The sequence below is a fragment of the Meleagris gallopavo genome, chromosome Z (genome assembly GCF_905368555.1).
Source record: "Meleagris gallopavo chromosome Z, MGAL_WU_HG_1.1, whole genome shotgun sequence".
In the NCBI taxonomy this organism is placed as follows: domain Eukaryota; kingdom Metazoa; phylum Chordata; class Aves; order Galliformes; family Phasianidae; genus Meleagris; species Meleagris gallopavo.
In genome coordinates this window covers 34,185,776-34,206,402 of record NC_139435.1, presented here as the reverse complement: position 1 = coordinate 34,206,402, position 20,627 = coordinate 34,185,776, and the positions used below count along the sequence as shown (strand labels likewise).

Here is a 20,627-nt window from a genome sequence, read left to right as displayed (position 1 = left end):
AATACAACATGCCATGACAATATCTCTTCTCTGCATAGAAAGACAGAAGAGTAGTTGCTAAAATCAAGATGATTCATAATTTCTCTAGAGCTGGAGGAATTTACCAAGATCTCCTCTCAAGGAGACTGCTACTGCAGTCACTGCTTCATATTAGTCGCTCTCGATGCATTTTGAAATCATCTACTTTAACATGGCAAGCACTTTAAGAGTAAGAACATTTAAGAACTTTATTTTGATGGAAAAAAAAATAAAAACAGATGAGAGGGAAGTGGTCTTCAGTTTACTTAAAATAAAAGCACTTTTAGCAATCATCATGCTACTGTATTTGCACAAGCCCTGGTATTGGTTCTTTGTCACAAAGTCTTCCTTTGCCTTTGCCCCTTTTGAGCTTCTAGCATTCATTTTATCTCTGTACTATCAAACTTGTTAAAACTTTTAAGGAAAAGCAGGGTCAGAAAACCATTTTTAAGTTGTAAGGAACTTCTTGAGACCATCTACTCCAACTCATCTGCTCCAGCAGAGACAGCTAGAGAAGGTTGTCCAGAATTGCTCAGTCGGGTTTTGAGCATCTCTAAGGATAGAAACCCTACACACTTCTAGGCAACCTGCTCCAGTGTTTGATCACCTGCACAGTATAAAAAAAAAAGTATTTTCTTGAATAATATGGAATCTCCCGTGTTACAATTTGTGCCCATTTTCTTGTCTGTAGTCACTATTGTCTAGGAATGTCTTCTTCATACGTTCTCTCAGGAACATATACATGCGGATATCGTTGAGCCTTCTCAGGACTGAAGGGTCCCAGTTCTCTCAGCTTTTCCTCATATGAAACGTGCTCCAGCCCCTCTGTCATCTGTGTGGTCCTTTCTGGACTCTCACCATTAAGTTCCATTTTTTTTGCACTGATAAGTTGGCAGTGGACACAGCACCAAAATCTGTCTCACCATGGCTGAGCAGAGGGAAGGATTGCTTCTGTCAGCCTGCTGGCATCACTCTTCCTACTGCATCCCTGGCTGCTGCAGGCCTTCTTTGCCACAAGGGTGCATTACTGGTTCAGGGAAATGGCAAATATGCTGTTCTAAGTTATTGAGGAGTTGTCTGAAGTTGATGAAGATCAGTTCTGCTGAACTAACACATTATCTCCCTCGTATTTTGCAAAAAGAAAGCAGCTAATACTCTATATCTATCCTAGTGAGATTCTCAAATATGACTAAGACCTTGAATGAATTTCCAAAGCTTGGTTAAAGAAAGTAGCGAAGTATCACCTCTGAAAATTACACTGCGACCATCAGACATCCTCATAATATTACTCATTTCACAAAAGTCTTTTCTGCGTCATTTGTTGCTACTCACTACTTCAGGACATACCTCTCTGTACCATAAGGACTGTTCGAACGCATTAAAAAATGTACAGAGATGGTTGTGGCAAATTATTCTATTAACAACAGTATCCTAATAAAGATTTGTTTTGTGAGAACTGTAATTGCTGAGAACTCTTTCTTCAGAAACAACTGCTTTATGTTGTTAAGCATCTGTATAGCTGTGAACTTGGAATAACGTCTTCCCCCAGCTGATAAGCACACATTAAGATAATAAAGTCTTAGCTCAAAAATGAAGCCAGGTTCAGTTGTAGTCAGCTAGCTGTCCCCTGAATCACTCAAGAAATGTGCAGCAGTTAACTGTCTTGCACAGACACTACTCTATCAAATTTGGCCAGAATTGGTTAGCAGGACCAAATAACCCAAGCAAACAAACAAGTAAACGGACTAAATGCCAGTATTAACCCTTATTACAAAATGTTTTTAAGGAGTCTATTTAAAACAAATTGAAACTAACCTGATTCCATACAAATTCTGAACAGCCTCATCTCCATCTCTTCCCAGTTGTGTAGCTTGAATTTGCAGTAGTTTCCAAATAGTTTTTACTAAACCATGCACATTCCTGTTGACAAAAAGAAGTAGAATACTGTCAAGTGTGGAGCCAAGTTATTTGATTCTTACAAAAAAAGGAGGAACGTAGTAACAAAACTGACACTAAAGAAACACTGAATTCTCCTTATGGACCTCTTTACATCTATCTACACAGTTTTAGGCACACTGTATATCCATGTCTTTGTTTTCAGTCTTTCTGTTTTTCAGAAAATGAACTATATAGCAGACAATTATTAGTGTGTGAATTAACACCTGTGATGGTTTCTTTCTACCTAATTTAATAGCAAAATAGTGTCCCCAGTTTAATAGTCACTGGTATTCAAAAATATTAAAACCTGAAATTAGTGATTCTCTGCGCACAAATAGACAGGTAAACATTCAGTGTAGTACACAAATTTCAGGCTTACTCCTCATCTCCACGAGAAAAGCATCTAAATACACTAAAACATACGTTCTCAGAAAACAATGCTTGAGATATCTAGATTATCCTGACTTTAAATCTCAAGAGATTGTTACATACAACTATTTTATTTCCCTCCTCTTACACTTTTAAGTTTGCTTTCAGTGAAAACACAAGAAACATTTTTGACTGTTAGGATTTATCCCATTTTCAAGGGATGACGATAATGAAGGCAAAAAAAGTCCACCATAAGGAGAAATAGAAGTCCTCTAATTGTGTAGTAAAGACAGTAACAAATGTAAAGGTTGATACTGCTTGATTGAGTTCAAAAGCATGATATTCAAAATTCTGTTTCCTTTTTCACAGTGTTCCACACCTTTCGAACCATATCACACCACACCCAACCCAGTTCTTTACAGAATCCAAACTACATTCTGAAGAACCAGTTTTACACAGTGAAAATGTAGACACAGAGGAAAAGTCATTATCTATTATTTGATGGTTCATCCCGAAAATGCTATCATATAGTTCACTGCTTCCATTACTAAAACAGTAGCTGAAGAAAAATGAACAGGAAGAATTAACAATACGTTTTATAAAAGGTCGTTACCTAACAAATGCAAGAAGTTGCTTCTATCACACAGTGAAAAATAAGGACGGAAAAAAGAGGCTAATGTTGTTTTATTGTTCTTTATCATTTTTTCCTCTTTATTTCCTAGCAGTAGAAAGTCAGAAAAATCTCTTTCATCTGTAACTCCGCTTCTCCAACAGCGAATGGACCAGCTGGAAACATGAAGTTACACATTTCATGAAGTTCACACGAGCCTCTTACAGTTCAAAGAGAAATCACCATTCTCATTCAGCAGATGAGCAAACTGAGATACTTAATACTAACCGTTATGCATAGAGTGCAGTATGCTCCATAAACACTTTCCTAAATGTTGAGTTTAATCAACCTAAATTTAGACTTTTAAGTGATGCAAGAAGTCTGAACAAAAGTAAGTAATTTCTGTCTAAGAGCAATGAGACTTTACATTAGCACTATTAAAAGACAAGAGCTTGCACGACCAGGCTAGGCCCATGTAAAATCAAAAACGGACTGATGTAGTTCCTTTTCCTCCCCCCCCCCAAAAAAAAACAACAAAAAATGCAAGACTTGATATTTATGAATACTTCACTGAAGATTCAAGGAACTGAAATAATGGAATCAAAACCTAAAACTCAGAACAAAGAAAATGGACAAATAAATATTACGTCTAGCTGCCAGATCATCATAACATTTAACACCACCTGCAGAGCAACTCTTCCGTAAGTGGCAAGGTACACCAGGAATATCCCACAGAGATTCCAACAGTAGATGCCTCCAGCAGAAAATGTTTAGGTTCATACTCCAGATAGAGGCAAAGAAGCATATGCCTTCTTCTGTGCCTTTTATACACTTTGCAGCAATGCTGAAAAACCAACATACTGTGTTTGCTTGTTTTCTTCCAAAAATGGATCAGTTGAAAAATGTGCTTGTAATCATTAAAATTAGTGGCTATCATGACACCTGGCTCTTCAAACACAGAAATCCAACCATAGACAAGAATAGGAGGTTCAGCAGAATTCTGTTGCCAAGCAACCAAAACAAAGGAGCGCAGCAGGCCTATAGATCCCAGAGCAGCCAGCCTAACACACAGAGGAGGGGAGTCTTTTGGACAGGCCTGGGGAGAAAGAGAAAAATGATCTTGGAGGCACTGTAAGGCTTGAGCCATTTAAAGGTCAATCTGTTGACGTATCCCCAACATCAGCAGAGCAACTATGCAGTGCAGAAAAAGCAAACAATAAAACAGTAAGAGAACAGGCTAGACTGATTGGATATTTCAGTACTGCTGGTCTGAATTTCCCTGATAGGAGATGGGGCAAGAACACCTGCTTGAGGCTTTGCACTCAGTTCCTGAACTCAAGTAGCATGCTGCTATGCCATACTGCAAGAATTCCCTGCAGTGCTCCTGCTCAGGTAAAAAGGACATTCTGAAATGTAAATCCACAAAAATCCCTCTAACAGTTTCTTAAAGATCACAATAATTTATTGCTGAATAGGTTTTAATATAATATTCTGGTTATTTATGATCATTCATTATGGAATACTGACTGCAGGTTTTACCTATTCTATAATAGAAAGGGCTGTGATGATTCATACTGGCAGAAAACTGCTATTTTACGGAATCAAAGCAAAGGAAGTTGAAAGTCAATGTCAAAAACAAAGTAAAATGTGTACATGTATATCCATATATATATATAAGTATGCATATTTATGCATACACACCAGAAAGTATGTATAAACAAACAGACTCAGACAAAATGTAACTCTCCATGAGGTTTACACTTTAGAGGCATCAGAGGAAACCTGAATTCTGAGTCTAACAGACAAGTACAACAATGCACCAGAGATATGAATAGTTTCTTACTATAATAATAAGCAGATACTGAGAACCATGTAAAAAGTCAATGCAGATAAGCAATGGATGCATCACAAACAATGTCTTTCCTAGCATGTAGAATTTGATACACCTGACAAAATAAAAACCACTGGGTGTGCTAAGCCCCTGCTAAATTCGTCATAACAAAAAGAAGGGAAGAAAGAACAAAACATCAGTAGTCTCTGCCAATAAAACATTTACTTAACTTCATCCAGCACTGAAATGCACTCAGCAATTTCATGTGCCTTTCTGGCTGCTAATCTCACATTTATTTTCTTTTAAAGACACTGTGCACACTGCTGTGCAAAGCCCCAGAGCAAACCTGGATGAAAATTTGGCTGGGAATAACAAGAAACAGCAGGCTAAGACTCTAAAACAATTGAGAGGGGGAAAAAAAAAGGCATCAGCACCAAAAAGAACCAATGAGAAACAATCATTTTAATCAGCTCCTGAGGCTACAGACATTTTAAACCCAGGGACTTCTGTGGTTAGGCTAAATCCTGCTTTGCAGTCTGTAGAGGATGTGGTTTGAACTGTGGCAGCTTGAGGAAAAAATGTCAAAAATATATGTATAGTGGTTCCTAGGTAATTTGCCAGCACTTACCATAGCAACTAACCATTCGTGGTGATTTAACACGTGGAAAAATCTAAGAATGAGTGGAACTGGGGCAGGGTCACGTCCTTGCAGTACTTTAACTCTGTTTTTGTCTTTAAGATCAGTTCAGTCTAAAATACTGTCTTTTAGTAGTTTTTATCCTGAAGCAGAAATAGTATGAAAATTTAAACTTCCCTATATACTGGTGATACTCTTAACAATCCTTAGCAGAACAGGAATTAAATATTTTTTAGTCTGTAAGCCGCAGCTAATGAAGCTCTCCGTATCATTTATGTCACAGTGCTCAGATTCCCAGTGTCTAAAGCACAGGTGCTTTTGCTTCTTTGTTAACAATGCTGATTCCTCCCTTGTTCCCAAATTGCAGATCCTTTTGACTGCAGTGGTTTGCAGAAATTATTTACATTGTAAGAACATATGCACAAAACGTTCCATAGGGATTCATAACCAACTACTGTAAACTCAGCACAGTCTCATCATCACAGTAAGATTCTACGCATAATTCAACTTTAAGCAAGTCAGCCACAAGGTTCAAGTCCTTTTTTTCTTTCTTTCTTTTTTTTTTTTAAGCAAGTGATTTCTTCATCTTTTCACTGCAATTTACTCAAAACTAAATTCATCCTGGGCTCAGACTGATCATGAGAAACTTCAGCCTAAAATTGATTCTGTGAGTTTAGAAGGGGTGTAAAACTTTTCAACTGCATGGTTTCTGCAACCTCTGCACTGAGCTCACCAGCGTAAGACATACTACATAACAGTGTAGCACTAGTTACATAGATCTCTCTGAAAATAATGCCTCCTATTTATTTCTATGGAAACTACAACAAAGAGCACAATAACATGGAAACTATAACAAAGAGCACATTTTTTGATAGAGAAAGATCTCAGCTACAAAATTCTGTTTTTCAATATTTTCACCAAAAATGAACATGAGACTGAATGCTGCACTCATAAAAATCTGCACCAGTGAAATTCACCCACTGCCACTGTTGCCACTGCTGAAAGGCACTACCCACTACCTCACTGCACTCACACCCACTGTTTGGCCTCCAGAAACATTCAGCAAGTATTCATGAATGTCAATGGGTGCCAATTTTTCTGCATGCAAGGATTAGGTTCCACATCTTTGCTTCAGACACACTTCCATGTCAGCCACCATTTCGTCAGACAGCCCCTCGGCTGCTATCTGTCACACGGCAATAAAACGTAATGGAACACTGGTGAGAGGGTTCCATCTCTACTGCCACATCAGCAACATCTGCCTCTGATGTTGTGGACCAACACAATAAAACAGGAGGCGTTACTTTTGGAACAGCCTCCATTTTAGCTTTGGCTAAAAATGACACTAGGGAGACAGACAAAAGTACCCCAAAATTTTTTGTAAGGCTGGGTGACTTGAGTGATAACACTTTCCAAGTCATCATTTGACTTTTCATTTTTAAGTTTTACACATTGTATACTTTTTCCCCAGATTTGCATTCTCTCAGTATATTGTACTGACTACTTATATCAAAAGTACATCACAACATGTAAGTGTTATGTTTGCAGAATTTTCTAAGAGGTAATAGCTGCACATTTAGGTATAGTTATTTCTCCTTTAGCAGAAGTGGAAACACAAGCCAGCAATTCCTAATACCTATCCAGAGAATGATGGTGGATCCATGTGAACAATCAGTTATTTGGACAGGCAGATTAGGAAGGTATTCCCCCTTCCCTTAAAGAAATTACTGCCATTCTCCTCCCCAGGACAGAGGGAACAAAACCAGGAAGTGTCTTGATTTCTGAGGCTATTACATTTCAGACCATTAGCTTAAATTTCTAACAACGTCCACCTGCATGTGTGGGAGAGACTGTGAGTTCTTCTTTCAGAGTCAAACCAATATGGTGACTGCCAAGATGAAAACACTGTCCTGCAGCAGCACTGTCAACCCTGAATGAATATCAGTTTGAGTACATTCATTCACAGAGCCATTTCTCTTCCATATGGCTTACAAGGGAAAAAAACAGTGATTGATAAGTAGCTGACAAGACACAAAATGAGACAAACAAATACTACCTTGCTGAGGGAATTAGGTTGACAGCTCCATGAAGAACATAGCTGAGCTCGGCATGGTTCTCTGCAACAAGCGCCACCAAACCCTCAGAGCAAGCTGTTCTCAAGGCAACATTCTCACTGCAGCACTTCTCCCAGAGTAAGTTCAGAGCAGGAGTCTAAAATTAAAAGTATGAGACAAGCAATAAGAAGGCTGACATCTTCTTTCATTTCAAATACACTTATAAGTAAAAACGTGCTTAACAGCTTCTCCTCAAGCCTTAGAGAGCACAAAGAGGAAGCTGGAATATAGATTCTTCATCTAGGAAAGGACTACCTAGCATGGCTCTCATGTTTCTTGTCCCCAGACACACTGCCTTCAGTATGTACAGAAAAATAAGACACAATGGGATTTTCAGCTGTGCCTGTGAGATTAGGCTCACGTCAATTCTACTTTCCTTAGAAATGTTAATATATAATTAGAGACATTGGGAACTGCTACATCAAACTGTGTCTATAGTACAGTGTAGTGCAGACAGCTGTTTATATGCCTGCCTCTAGCTACAGAGAAGGAAGTCATCTTCATTCTTCAAATGAAGCCTTCCATTCTCTCCACTTGCTGTTAAAGACAAGGATCTGTCCATCAAACCACTGTTTATTTTAATACTACATTTGCATTTCTAAGTTGGTTTGCTGACTTTGTGGTTTCCAAATGGAGAAAGGAAAACATTTAAAAACAACTGCATACTGCAAAATTCTCCTATGAAAAGAGGAAAGAAAAAAAAAGGGCACACGTAATATTAACAGGAGCCACTTTCTGCTTCCTACTGTTTTAGAAAGTGTTGCTATGTTTAAGTTCAGTACTTAAGTAGCAGAGGGTAGCAGAAGTGAGAAATCAGGTTTTAGATCAAGATAGAATCTCATTTAGAAATATGACCATGCTTAGTAATTTGGAAAAGTCTGTTAGAGAAACTACACACCCCAAACATTTCCTCACATCAAAACTGAGCTTTTTTTGAGCTTTGATTTTGGGTTTCTTAGTTTGGGTTTGGGACTTCAGACAAAGGAAAAATCCACACTTTTTTTTCCTGCTAATTTCAGTGCAAATTAGCACTGGAGAGGAAAAATGGAGGAAATCCTAAGACCTCCCCAACACGACTGTGACACCTGCGATCACCAGCACTGCATATGGCTCTTGGTTAATAAGACAGCTCCATACTTACATGAGCTTGGCTCAATTAAAAGTGTGCTTCTACACCATACTCTCTAACATAAATGTGACCTCTTCCATAGTTAATACGTAAGAAAGCATCAGTACAGCTATTTGAAAGCTTATACTTTCTGTATATTGCCCATATTGTTGTAATTTATTTATTTTTAACAAAATGACAGTATCTCACCACAAAGCACATCACTTCTGGTAATGTAAATAAATTCAAAACTCTCTGTGGTTGAGCAGAGCGAGATATTGCTATTATGCAGAGTTAAGGTTTCTGCCTTCTGACCCTGAAGGCTGAGTTATCACCTGTACACCCAACACACGCTGTCAATGTGCTTAACTTCTGGGATTTATTAAAGTCACACATAGGAATAAGAATACACAGAAAAATGTAGGCGTCCATGGATGGGAAAGAAGGCAGAAGTCAAAGAATGGCACAGACCTGGTGAGAGGCCTGCATGATCTTCTCTGAAGAAGCATTTTCTTTCAGTACTGCAGCAATCAGATGGCCTACTGCCTAAATAAGAAATAAAAAACACATGCAGATCAAATGTTATTTTTTTATTCTCCACTACAGAAATAAACAGAAATAAGTGCATCTTTTTACAGAGTTTCCTGTAAGATTAGGATTATTCATATACTCAGGAATTGCAGACATTTTAATTTATCAGCTGTAATAGACCTACAGCTCCATCACTGTACAGACCTCAGCACACTTTACAGCACTGGCCATTATTATATTCTTTACCACACAAGTTAGTTAAAGCTAGACTTGAACTTGCTTAGTGAAGGCAAGTAGACTTGAACACAGATCAGAAACACGCAAAGTTCTGAAGCACTGCTTTAGGAAAACACTGATGATAAACATGGTCTCACAACCTAAACCGTTAGCATACCTGACAGCACACCTACACTCAGAAATGTTTAATTTACTTTAAATCGAACATTTGTATTTAACTGTATTTCTCATAAAGCTATTCAGTGGCAAAAAAAAAACAAGACTGATTTTCCAGGTCCTCCAGAAAAAAAATTTTTAAGAACAGGGCTTCAATTCTAAATACAGTAGGTTGTTCATATGATCAGTATGAAAATAATTTTCTCACTGAATTTTAATAGAAGAAATATCTGGCTTCCTCAAAATTCCTTTAAAATGTACATGTTTCATAATCACTGATAGTACTACACTGAAAACCCTGAGAAATACAAAAATATCAGTTCATAGCAGAAAAAATGAGAATGTTTCAGATTATCAACATAACCAGAACAACAGCTCCATCTGCTCTACTATGGTAAGAACAGATATTTACTTTTGGACAAAAATAAACTAGGAAACCAAGAAAAAAAAAACCACAAAAAAAAACCACAAATCACATGATTAACATTTCTGTTATGTGTACAAAAATACAGAAAATACTTTAAATGTTTCCTGGTTTCTTCTCTTTTTAGGAATTATTTGCAGCTCCTTCAAAGGCTGGCCATTAGTCTGATATGATGAACTCTGCGATAGCAGGTCACGTTTCCAGGAACAATGTCACTATAAACATATATACCTTCCTAGACTACAAGATTGCACTTCTCAAAGGTTTCAATGTGTACTCTGCCATACTTCACACACACACACACACACACACACAAACAAACAAAAAAACAACAAAAAAGCTTATCTGAGAACCTCAGTACTATGGAAATAGAATGAGAAAATTGAACTAAGTCAGGACTTTGCTTCTGTGCAGCTATTTCATTGAAAGAGCAGCAACATACAGTCTGCCCACTCAGACCACAGCTTTACCACAGTTTTTTAGAGAACAAGTGAGCCTTCTATTATTTTTCTTTTTCCTGCTGTAAGTGAAGGTCAGGTTTGAGACCATCTAAAGAATCTGGAGACGCACAAGTCCATAGGACCTGACCAGATCCATCAATGGGTTCTGAGTGAACTGGTGAATGAAAGCAGCACTATAAGCTTGGGACTGAGTAGCTGGATGACTGTGAAGAGAAAGGGACCTGGGGGTATTGGTTGATGCTCGGCTGAATGTGAGCCAACAGTGTGCCCAGGTGGCCAAGAGGGCCAACAGCAACCTGGCCTGCATTAGAAATAGTGTGGCCAGCAGGAGCAGGGAGGTGATCATGCCCCTCTACTCAGCACTGGTGAGGCCACACCTCAAGTATTGTGTTCAGTTTTGGGCCCCTTACTGTAAGAAAGACATTGAGGCTTTGGAACTTGCCCAGAGAAGGGCAACAAAACTGGTGAGAGGTCTGGAGCATAAATCTTATGAGAAGCAGCTGAGAGAGCTGGGATTGTTTAGTCTGGAGAAGAGGAGGTTCAGGGAGACCTCATTGCACTCTACAACTTCCTGAAGGGAGGCTGTGATGAGGAGCGTTTTGGCCTCTTCCCCCAGGCAACAAACAGGACCCAGGGAAATGGACACAAGTTGTACCAGAGGAGGTTTAGATTAGACATAGTGAAAAGCTTTTTATCTCAGAGCGTGGTCAGGCACTGGAATGGCCTGCCAGGGAGGTGGTGGAGTTGCCATCCCTGGCAGTGTTCAAGAGGCATCTGGATGAGGTGCTACAAGACATGGTTTAGTAGCTTGTGGTAGCAATGGTAATAGGAGGAGTGTTGGACTAGATGATCTTGTAGGTCCTTTCCAACCCTGTGATTCTATGAAATTGCCAAGCTGCTATTCATTGAAAGGTCATGGCAGTCTGGTGGAGTTCCCACTGACTGGAAAAGGGGAAACATAAACCCCATTTTCAGAAAAGAAAAAAAAAACGAATATCCATGAAACTACAGGCCAGTCAGTCTCACCTCTGTACTTGACAAGATCATGGAGCAGATCCTCCTGAAGGCCATACTAAGGCACATGGAAAATAAAGATGAGGTGATTGGTGGTAACCAACATACCTTCAGCAGGGGCAAGTCATACCTGACAAATTTGGTGGCCATTTATGATGGAATTACAGCATCAGTGGATAAAGGAAAAGCAACTGACATCATCTATCTGAACTTATGCAAAGCACTTAACACTCTCCTGCATGACATCCTGGTCACCAAATTGGAAAAAAATGGATTTGATGAATGGACCATTCTCTAGGTAAAGAATTGGCTAGATGGTCACACTCAGAGAGTCGTGGTCAACAGCGCAGTGTCCAAGTAGAGACCAGTGATGAGTGGCTTTCATCAGTGATCAGTGTTGGGACCAGTGCTATTTAACATCTCTGTAGGCAGTCTGTACAGTAGGACTGAGTGCACCCTCAGCAAGTTTGAAGATGAAACCAAGCTGAGTAGTGCAGCTTGGTAAGGAACAGATGCCATACAGAGGGACCTAGACAGGTGTGAGAGGTGGGCCCATGCCAACCTCATGAAATGCTATAAGGCCAAGTGCAAGATGCTGCGCCTGAGTCAGGGCAATCCCAAGCGAAATACAGGCTGGGTGGAGAACACTTGAGAACAGCTGTGAAAAATAGGATTTGGAAGTGTCAGTTGATGAAAGACTTGACATGAGCCAACAATGTGCACTTGCATGCCATAAGGCCAAATGTATTCTGGGTTGCTCCAAGAGAAGCATGGCTAGCAGGTTAAGGGAGGTGATTCTGCCCCACTATTCTGGTCTCTTGAGACCATACCTGGATTATTGCATCCAGTTCTGGAGGCCCCAACACAAACAGGACATGGATTTGTTGGAGTGAGTCCAGAGGAGAGCCATGAAGATGATCAGAGGGCTGGAGCACCTCTCTGCTAGGACAGGCTGAGAGCTGGGGCTTAGATAATAGGAAGAAATTATTTACTGTGAGAGTAGTGAGTCACTGGAGCAGGTTGCCCAGTGAAGGTGTGGAAGCCCCCTCCCTGGAAGCATTCAAGACCAGGCTGGATGGGACTTTGAACAACCTGGTCTAGTGGGAGGTGTCCCTGCCTATAGCAGGGAGGGTTGGAACTAGGTGATCTTAAAGGTCCCTTCCAACCCAAACCATTCTACAATCAGAAACTTTAGAAATAAACAACTGTGTCCTTAAAAATTCAAGTTTCATTATACTGGAAAAAAGGCTTATCAACAGAAAGAAGCTTCAACAGAAGTGGCTATCAAGGCTTATCAACAGAAAGTGAGCTATATAGTGAAGTCAAAACACAGATTAGCTCACCACATTCCAAGATTCATCAGTAAAACCTTTTCTTCTAAAAAACCCTGCTCAAGTCCCTCACTTTCCTGATCCTTGTCTGTACAGGTAAAATGATCTGCAGAGCAGATGTTTGATGACAGCTAGAATACCTGGACGGCTGATGTCAGTGTGCTTTTGAGGGGTCACAGAATAGAAGTGGAAGCCAGAACCTCTGGAAACAGAGGGTATTACTTTCTTCCCTGCTGCTTGTTAAAGACATTATGATAAACACTTTATTTAAATGAGAAAGTTAAAGGCAGATGTTTATTCATATGATATGAAAATAAAGGCGTTTTGTCTGCTGATCACACTGAATCTCTACAGAGTTACTAAGATCAGACAAGATGGCAGTAATTCAGCTGTCATCACAAGGAAAAAAATATATTAATCCTAAAGACAGTTACACAAAGTATTGTCAAGAACTTCCACCTCATACATGACATCTGGTAACTCTTTGCTTCTCCCAACTGACAGGACTACTAAAAAAGCATTTGGCCCTACTTAAACTTTCCAGGACTGAAAGTCTTCTAATTTTTATGCAGAGATTTCACGGCGATGAGTGATTATGTACTATGTTCAGGCTACACAGACACAGCAATTAGCTTCTTTTTGCATCTTAAGCATAACAACTACTTAGGTTTTCTGGTTTGAAGCTAAAGGTCTTTCTTAAAACCACTTTGGAGCCAGATAGCAGAACCGAAGAAAAGTCTTCACAGATTATTCCACTTCTTTAACATTTAAAAAAAAATTACCTGTGATTGAATAACTGCATTAGGGAATTCAAACCGCTTCTTGATGTCATCCGACATTTTGGCTCTGTCATAGAACACTAACTCATACCCTGCAAAACAGATTAAGAAAAAATATGCTCGGGACTGGGCAATAGAATTTGATATTTGCTAGAAAACATGCTTAACAGCATGATGCCTAAGCGTGCTTAAACAGCAGCTGTGAACATTACAGCACTTTTTTTCATCTCCTAAGCTTACCACATTAGCAGAAATAAAACAAAAATCCATCTGTAAGACTGTAAATCAGAATTGCAGTTAGAGATTGGAACAGTTGACAAAAAAAAAAAAAAAGCCAAATTTCTCTAGAAGTTGAATATGTATGCATCTTCCAGCACATGGAAACCAAAACTTGAGGAATCAGAACTCAGTTTACTTTGCTGCACGCCACTGCTGCAACAAAATTGTTGCGTTTGTTATAAACACATCTTCAGTCATTTCAGAAGTCTTCCTTAAAAAAAGAAAAAGAATCAATACTACAATCTAGCATTTGCTGAAGAGCTAACTCTAATCACTTGCAAAAAGAACCAAGACAAAATATGCATACAGCGTACTTCAATTGCAACATATGCTATTGGTGCAGTGCATTCAGAACATTGGCACCAATTTTCCAAACGATAGGATCATACTCTGGAAATATGCAAATGCACTATGTACCACAGCAAATTCTATTCACAAAAGGAAGACTCTAAAATAACGCTTATCACTTTCATGAATATAAAATTTCAACAGTAACTGAAGAGTCAACAGCCAAAATCTTGCTGCAGACACTTCCAAATATGATTTATAAAACAGGATCTCACCACTACCAAAAACTAGAGTTAATTAAACAAAAACAAAACAAAAAAAAAACAACCAAGAAAAACTAACACTGCCACCACTGCTGCCACAGAACCTTTTTTCTCAACCTTCTGCCTTGCACTGAAGATGTAAAATCTAATGAGAGTAAGACAAGACAGGTGCAGTGAAAATAAATAAAACAAAAAGGTGAAGTTTCTTCCCTTCCTAAGGTTAAGTATTTTAATTTGGAGAGTACTTGATATTAGTTAAATGAAATTCTGAACAACTGCTTCATCCCACTTAGGAGAGATGGCTGTTGTCCTTTGCATTGGGATGTTTACCATGTCAAAAAGTGGGCCCATGAGAACCTCATACAGTTCAACAATGCCAAGCGCAAGATTTTGCCCTTGGATCAGGGTAATCCCAGATATGTGTACAGGCTGGGAGAACTCACAGGGAGCAACAGCTGACAATCAGCATGACAAGCCACTTCTATAAGTAAGAATAAACATCAGTATTTCTTGCAACACCTTTCTCTCCTTCCTATGATTGGCTTAACTACTACAGAATCATTCCAACAAATGCAAAAGCAACAATAAAGAAGTATTTCCTATTTTTATATATTTCTTATTTTTAGCACAAAAGAAAGGAAGGCCCAGCTCATGGTAGTTAGCAAGTCTCTGGCCTACCGGCAACAACCTTAAAAAGTACTTAAAGCTTTACCCTACAACATTTGGGATAGTATCGCCTCAACTCCCACCACCCTCCGCTCCTCTCAAAAATATCCACACCTAGCAGAATCTCCCTTAATAGCAATAACTCCAATACTGCTGTTCTTTTCACTTTACAGCTTACAGATTGTTAGCATTGTACACAAAACAATCTTTCAAAGGAAGCAACGTCACCCTGAATCAAATCCATCCATTTGCAAAAGAGGTTCAATGTGATCAATGTCTCATTTCCCTGCCTGCTGAAAAACAAATAAAAAACAGATACGCTACAAAATCTTACAGATTCTCACAGCAACCAATTCCTAACGTGTTGCTAGAGCCACGCCAAAATAGCTCACGCCAGCAGGGATAAACTGGCCCTTACAAATCCTGAAGCCTCTCAGGCCAGAAGTCTGCAATGCTAAGTGTTAACAAGTTACATTGTTCTTGTCTTGATAAGGACTCTTTGTTTCCTGGGCCCAAGGTCAACCACCCACCAGGTCAGATTTCCCAGGGCTCCATTCAACCTGGCCTTGAATGTCTCCCCAGGGATGGGGCACTACAGCTTCTCTGGGCACCTTATGCCAGGGCCTCACTGCCCTCTGAGTAAAGAATTCCCTCCCAGCATCCAACCTAATTTTTCCCTTTGTCAGTTTAAAACCATTCCCCCTTGTACTATCACTATTAAACCATGCAAAGAGTCACTCTTGCTTATAAGCTCCCTTCAAGTACTAGCAGGATGCAAAGAGATCTCACTAGACCCTTCTATTCTCCAGGCCCAACAAGTTTGGCTCCTTCAGCCTGACTTTGTAGGAGATATGCTTGAGCCCTCTGATCAGATTTGAGGCTCTCCTCTGGACATGCTTCAAGAGCTTCAATGTCTTTGTTGCGATGGGGGACTCAGACCTGGACATATTGCTCCAGAAAGGGCCTCAGAAGGGAAAATTGCTTCTCTTTCCCCTCAGGCAACCCCTCTTTTGATGCAGCCCACTATACTCTTGGCCTGTAGGGCTGCAAGAGCACACTGCTGGCTCATGTTCAGCTTTTTGTCCATCATAGCTCCCAAGTCCTTCTCTGCAGGGCTGTTGCTCCCCGTGAGTTCTCCCAGCCTGTACACATACCAGGGATTACCCCGATCCAAGGGCAAAATCTTGCGCTTGGCGTTGTTGAACTTTATGAGGTTCTCATGGGCCCACTTTTTGACATGGTAAACATCCTAATGCAAAACTTACAGAGTGGAACCAGAGAAGGGTTCTCTTGGCATTACATGTTCGGATTTGGTCCATACTAAAAGTTTACTTGAAGTCACTATTACAAGTTAAGGTAAACTAAATAACAGAACACAGAGAACTGCCATTTTGACCACATTTCTTATATTTGCTGTGGTTTGCTTTTAAGGAAGGCCTCCCACTTCAAACCAGCGACCCTCTCAAACAATAGCAGAATGAACACAGGCACCCACTAGCAAGGACTCACACTGCTTATATTAACGGAGAACTGGCAAAAACACGGTTGTGCTGGTCCTGTCAGCTGCAGCAACACACACACGGACACCTGGCAAAGGGAGAGACAAAAATGGGTTACAGGTGACAAATCTATCTCCAAACATAGTACAGCAACATGTCAGTGACCGGGCACTGCAGGACGTGAGCGGGTTGCTCACCTCCTCTGGCGCCCGTTACAACCCGAGTCTCGGCAGCTCACAGGGACACACACGCCAACCAGGTGCAGGAATAAGCAGCACTCCTGATTTGGACCCCAAAACCCACTAACAGCCCGAAGACACGACAGCGGCGCACACCCAGTACTTCAGCGCTTCTAAGCATGAGGAGACTTCAGAAAAGAAAAGCGCTGAGTAATGACAGAGTCAGTGACTGCTCGTTCCTCGGCCCTGTCAGCCTCTCAGTCAGGCAGACACGGGGCCCGGCGGCCCCGCACACCGCCCCAGAGGAAGGGCGGTTCCCCACAGCCAAAGCCGGGGCCGGTGCTCTGCGCCGGGAGGCTCCAGGCCACTATGGAGCCCGCCTCTCGACTACAAGCTCCGCACCCGCACTCTTGAAGAGAGCTGCGACCCCGGCCGCCCACCTCGCTGCCCTCACCTCGCCCAGCGCCCGGGTCAGTTCCCGGAGGCGAACGCCGGCGAGGGCCCCGAGCGGCCCCGGCAGCGAAAGGCGCCTGCGTGCGTACGGGCGCCTGCGCCTCGGCTCGGAAGGCGGGCTCTTCTGCGCTGCCGCCTGGCCCGCTGCTCCGCCTGGGCGGCCTGGGGAAAGGAAGGGCGGCGTGGGGGGTCGGTGCGCGTCGGTAGTCGTGCGGCTGTGTGAAGTTCGTCATAGAGAATATTAGAAAGACCAAAGCCAAAAGAACTGAGGTGAAAGGCAACAATGTGTATTTTTATAAATACATCAACAGCAAGAGGCTGGATGCAGAGAGGAACATGGTGACTAAAGATCAGGATAAGACTGAGGTGCTTGATACCTTCTTTGCCTTTAACAGTAAGACTTGTTGCTCCCTGGGAACACAGCCCCCTGCACTGGTAGGTAGGGATGGCGATCAGAATAGAACCATGTTGAGGTGGTTTTGGACCAGCTCCCAAAGCTGGCTGCTCACAAGTCCATGGGGCTGGATGGATTGCACCCAAGGGTGCTGAGGGAGTTGGCAGATGTGGTTGCCAAGCCACTGTCCATCATTTTTTGGCAGTCCTGGCTAACCGAGGTTGTCCCAGTGGACTGGAGACTGGCAAATGTGACGCCCATCTTCAAAAATAGCCAGAACAATGATCCAGGAGCTACAGACCGATCAGTCTCACCTCGGTGCCCGGGAAGGTTATGGAACAGATAATCTCAGGAGCCATCATGGACCAATTAAAGGTCAACCTTTAGGGGATCAGGCCCAGTCAGCATGGGTTTACAAATGATATATCCTGTTTGACAAATCTGATTCCATTCTATGACAAGGTGACACGCTTAGTGGATAAAGCTAAGGCTGTTGATGTGGTCTACCTGGATGTCACTGAAGCCTTTGACACTGTCCCCCATAACTTTCTCAGGGAGAAGCTGGCTGCCTGCGGTTTGAATGGGCATATGCTCTGCTGGGTGAAACAGTGGCCGGGTCCAAAGATTTGTGGTCAATGGAGTTAAGTCGAGTTGGCAGCCGCTCATGATTTCCCCTCTGGGCTTGGTACTGGGGTCGCTCCTATTCAGCATCTTTATCAGTGATCTTGATGAGGGGATTGAGTGTATCCTCAGTAAGTTTGGAGGCAACACCAAGTTGGGAAAGAGTGTGGAGTGTTGATCTGCGGAGGGTAGAAAGGCACTACAGAGGGACCTGGATAGACTGGATTGATGGGCCAAGCTTAACTGTATGAGTTTCAATAGGGCCAAGTGTCGGGTCCTGCATTTTGGCCACAACAACCCTAGGCAATCCCACTGGCTTGGGGAGGAGTGGTTGGAAAGCTGCCTGAAGGAAAGGGATCTTGGTGTACTGATGGACAGTCAGCTGAATATGAGCCAGCAGTGTGCCCAGCTGGCCAAAGCCAATGGCATCCTGGCTTACCATCAGAAATGGTAAACAGGACTAAGGAAGTGATCCTGCCCCTGTACTCAGCATTGGTGATTCCTCACCTTGCATACTATGTTCAGTTTTGGGGCAGCTTAATGAAGGAAGGACACTGAGGTGCTGGAGCAGGTCCAAAGAGGGCAACAAAGCTTGTGAAGGGCTTGGAGAATACGCCCTGTGAGAAGAGACTGAAGGAACTGGGGCTGTTTAATCTGTGGAAGAGGAGGCTGAGGGAAGACCTTATTGCTCTCTTCCAATACCTGAAAGGTGATTACAGCGTGAGTGGGGTTGGTCTCTTCTTACTGGTGATGGGTGACAGGACAAGGGGAAATGGCCTCAAGTTGTGCCAGGTCTAGGTTGGATACCAGAAAAAACAACTACAGAAAGGGTTGTTAAGTACTGGAATAGGCTGCCCAGGGAGGTGGTTGAGTCGCCATCCCTCAATGTATTTAAAAACTGATGTGGTGCTCAGGGACATGATTTAGCAGTGGATTGTTAAAGTTAGGGTAGTATGGTTAGGTCATGGTTGGACTTGATGATCTTGAAGGTCTTTTCCAATCTGAGCAATTCTATGATTCTGTGATTCTATGGAACAGGTAGTGATCCATTGGTGGGTGGCTGGACAGCTGGCTTTGGGCAGCACCTTGCCTTGGGCAGCAAGTGTCTTGACCCTGCTTTCAGCCACATAAATCCATCTTGGGTTTAAGGAGTGCCATGGAAGGAAGACAGTGCCATGCCACCATAAAGGTGCTGCACAGCTACAATAGTGTCTTGCCACCACAACACTTTGCTGCAATATATTTGGCTTATGGAAGCTGTGCGAACAGACTGAGTGTGATGTGGCTTCCCTGGTCTCCTCCACACCTCTCTGGATCTGCCTGTGGTGTCAAGGTCTGGGGAACCTCAATTGTCACTTGGCTTATGTGGGCATTATTGGTCCAGGCTTTCATATGGATGGTGGTGGCATACATTTGTCTTCTGGTCAGTTGGGCTCTTAAATTCAGAGTTAAATGTTGGCTTAAATCCAAAAACACATATAGAAACATTACATCTTGAGTTGAAAAGGATAAGAGAATTTGTAATATATTCCAGAGACGTGACAGAAGAGAATGCTTCTGTTATGATGAGCTGGCTGAAGTTATCCTTTGGCTAGAAGATCTGTGCAGCTTAACATGGGTCTGTATTGGACACATAGTACAGCACCTATCTGTACCTACCAGTACCTACCAGTACACAGATCTGCACCTACTGGAGTCTGCTGTTGTATGAGTCACCGACTCATCTGTGTACAATGGTGACCTGGTCAGGATCACTGCATTCCACACCTTGATCCACATATCCATCACATTTCCCGAAGATGTTGTAAGTTACAACTTGAATTAATATCATTCAGGTTTCTTCAACCCAAAGTATAAGGCTTAGAGGACATAGTCTAAGTGATGAACTCCTGTGAAGCACTGCCTTCTGCAAGGCTCCTGATTCACTTCATCACATCTATGTGGGGGGTTGGAGATTCATGATCCTTGAGGTCCCTTCCAACCCTGGCCATTCTGTGATTCTGTGATTCTGTGATGTCTAGCATGCTGCGGGCCCAGACAGGTAAAGGCTATCTCAGAAGTGTATTAACCAAAAAAATTCTCTGGGCATGTTTCAGCTCTGTTTTATTCCTAAGTATCCTAGTTTCAGTTTTGATTGAATTGTTTTTTTCAGAGTGTCTAGTATGATGTTATGCTTTTGTTCTGTAAGAAAAACAATGTTGATAACACACCAGTGTTTATAGTTTCTGCTAAGCACTGTTACACAGAACCAAGACCATTCTCAGTAAAGGGCCAAGGAGGTAGGAGGGAACAGAATTAGAACAGGTCAGTTAAACCATCCAAATGGGTATTCCTTACCATATGACATGAAGAGAAAGGAATTTGAAAGGGATGGGAGTTCATCTCTTTCTTTCACTGCTTGGGGAGCTAGGTGGGCATTGCTCGGGG

At 41.7% G+C, this 20,627-nt stretch overlaps 1 protein-coding gene across 2 annotated transcripts in view; it reads right to left on the bottom strand.

Annotated features, from left to right (window-relative positions):
* The window catches only part of FOCAD (focadhesin), a 94,635-nt gene extending 77,304 nt beyond the window's left edge, over positions 1–17,331 (bottom strand). The window contains exons 1-6 of one of the 2 annotated variants that reach the window (XM_085212923.1): positions 17,187–17,331; positions 16,564–16,641; positions 13,562–13,650; positions 9,097–9,171; positions 7,460–7,614; positions 1,834–1,938 (exon numbers count right to left, since the gene is read on the bottom strand). In XM_085212923.1, coding sequence (XP_085069049.1) covers positions 1,834–1,938; positions 7,460–7,614; positions 9,097–9,171; positions 13,562–13,618 — 392 coding nt within the window. In that variant the 5' untranslated portion in view covers positions 13,619–13,650; positions 16,564–16,641; positions 17,187–17,331. Of the gene's footprint in view, positions 1–1,833; positions 1,939–7,459; positions 7,615–9,096; positions 9,172–13,561; positions 13,651–16,563; positions 16,642–16,750; positions 17,088–17,186 lie in introns of those variants that run through there. The other variant, XM_085212924.1, reaches the window with a different exon arrangement.
* Positions 17,332–20,627: the final 3,296 nt, after the last annotated feature.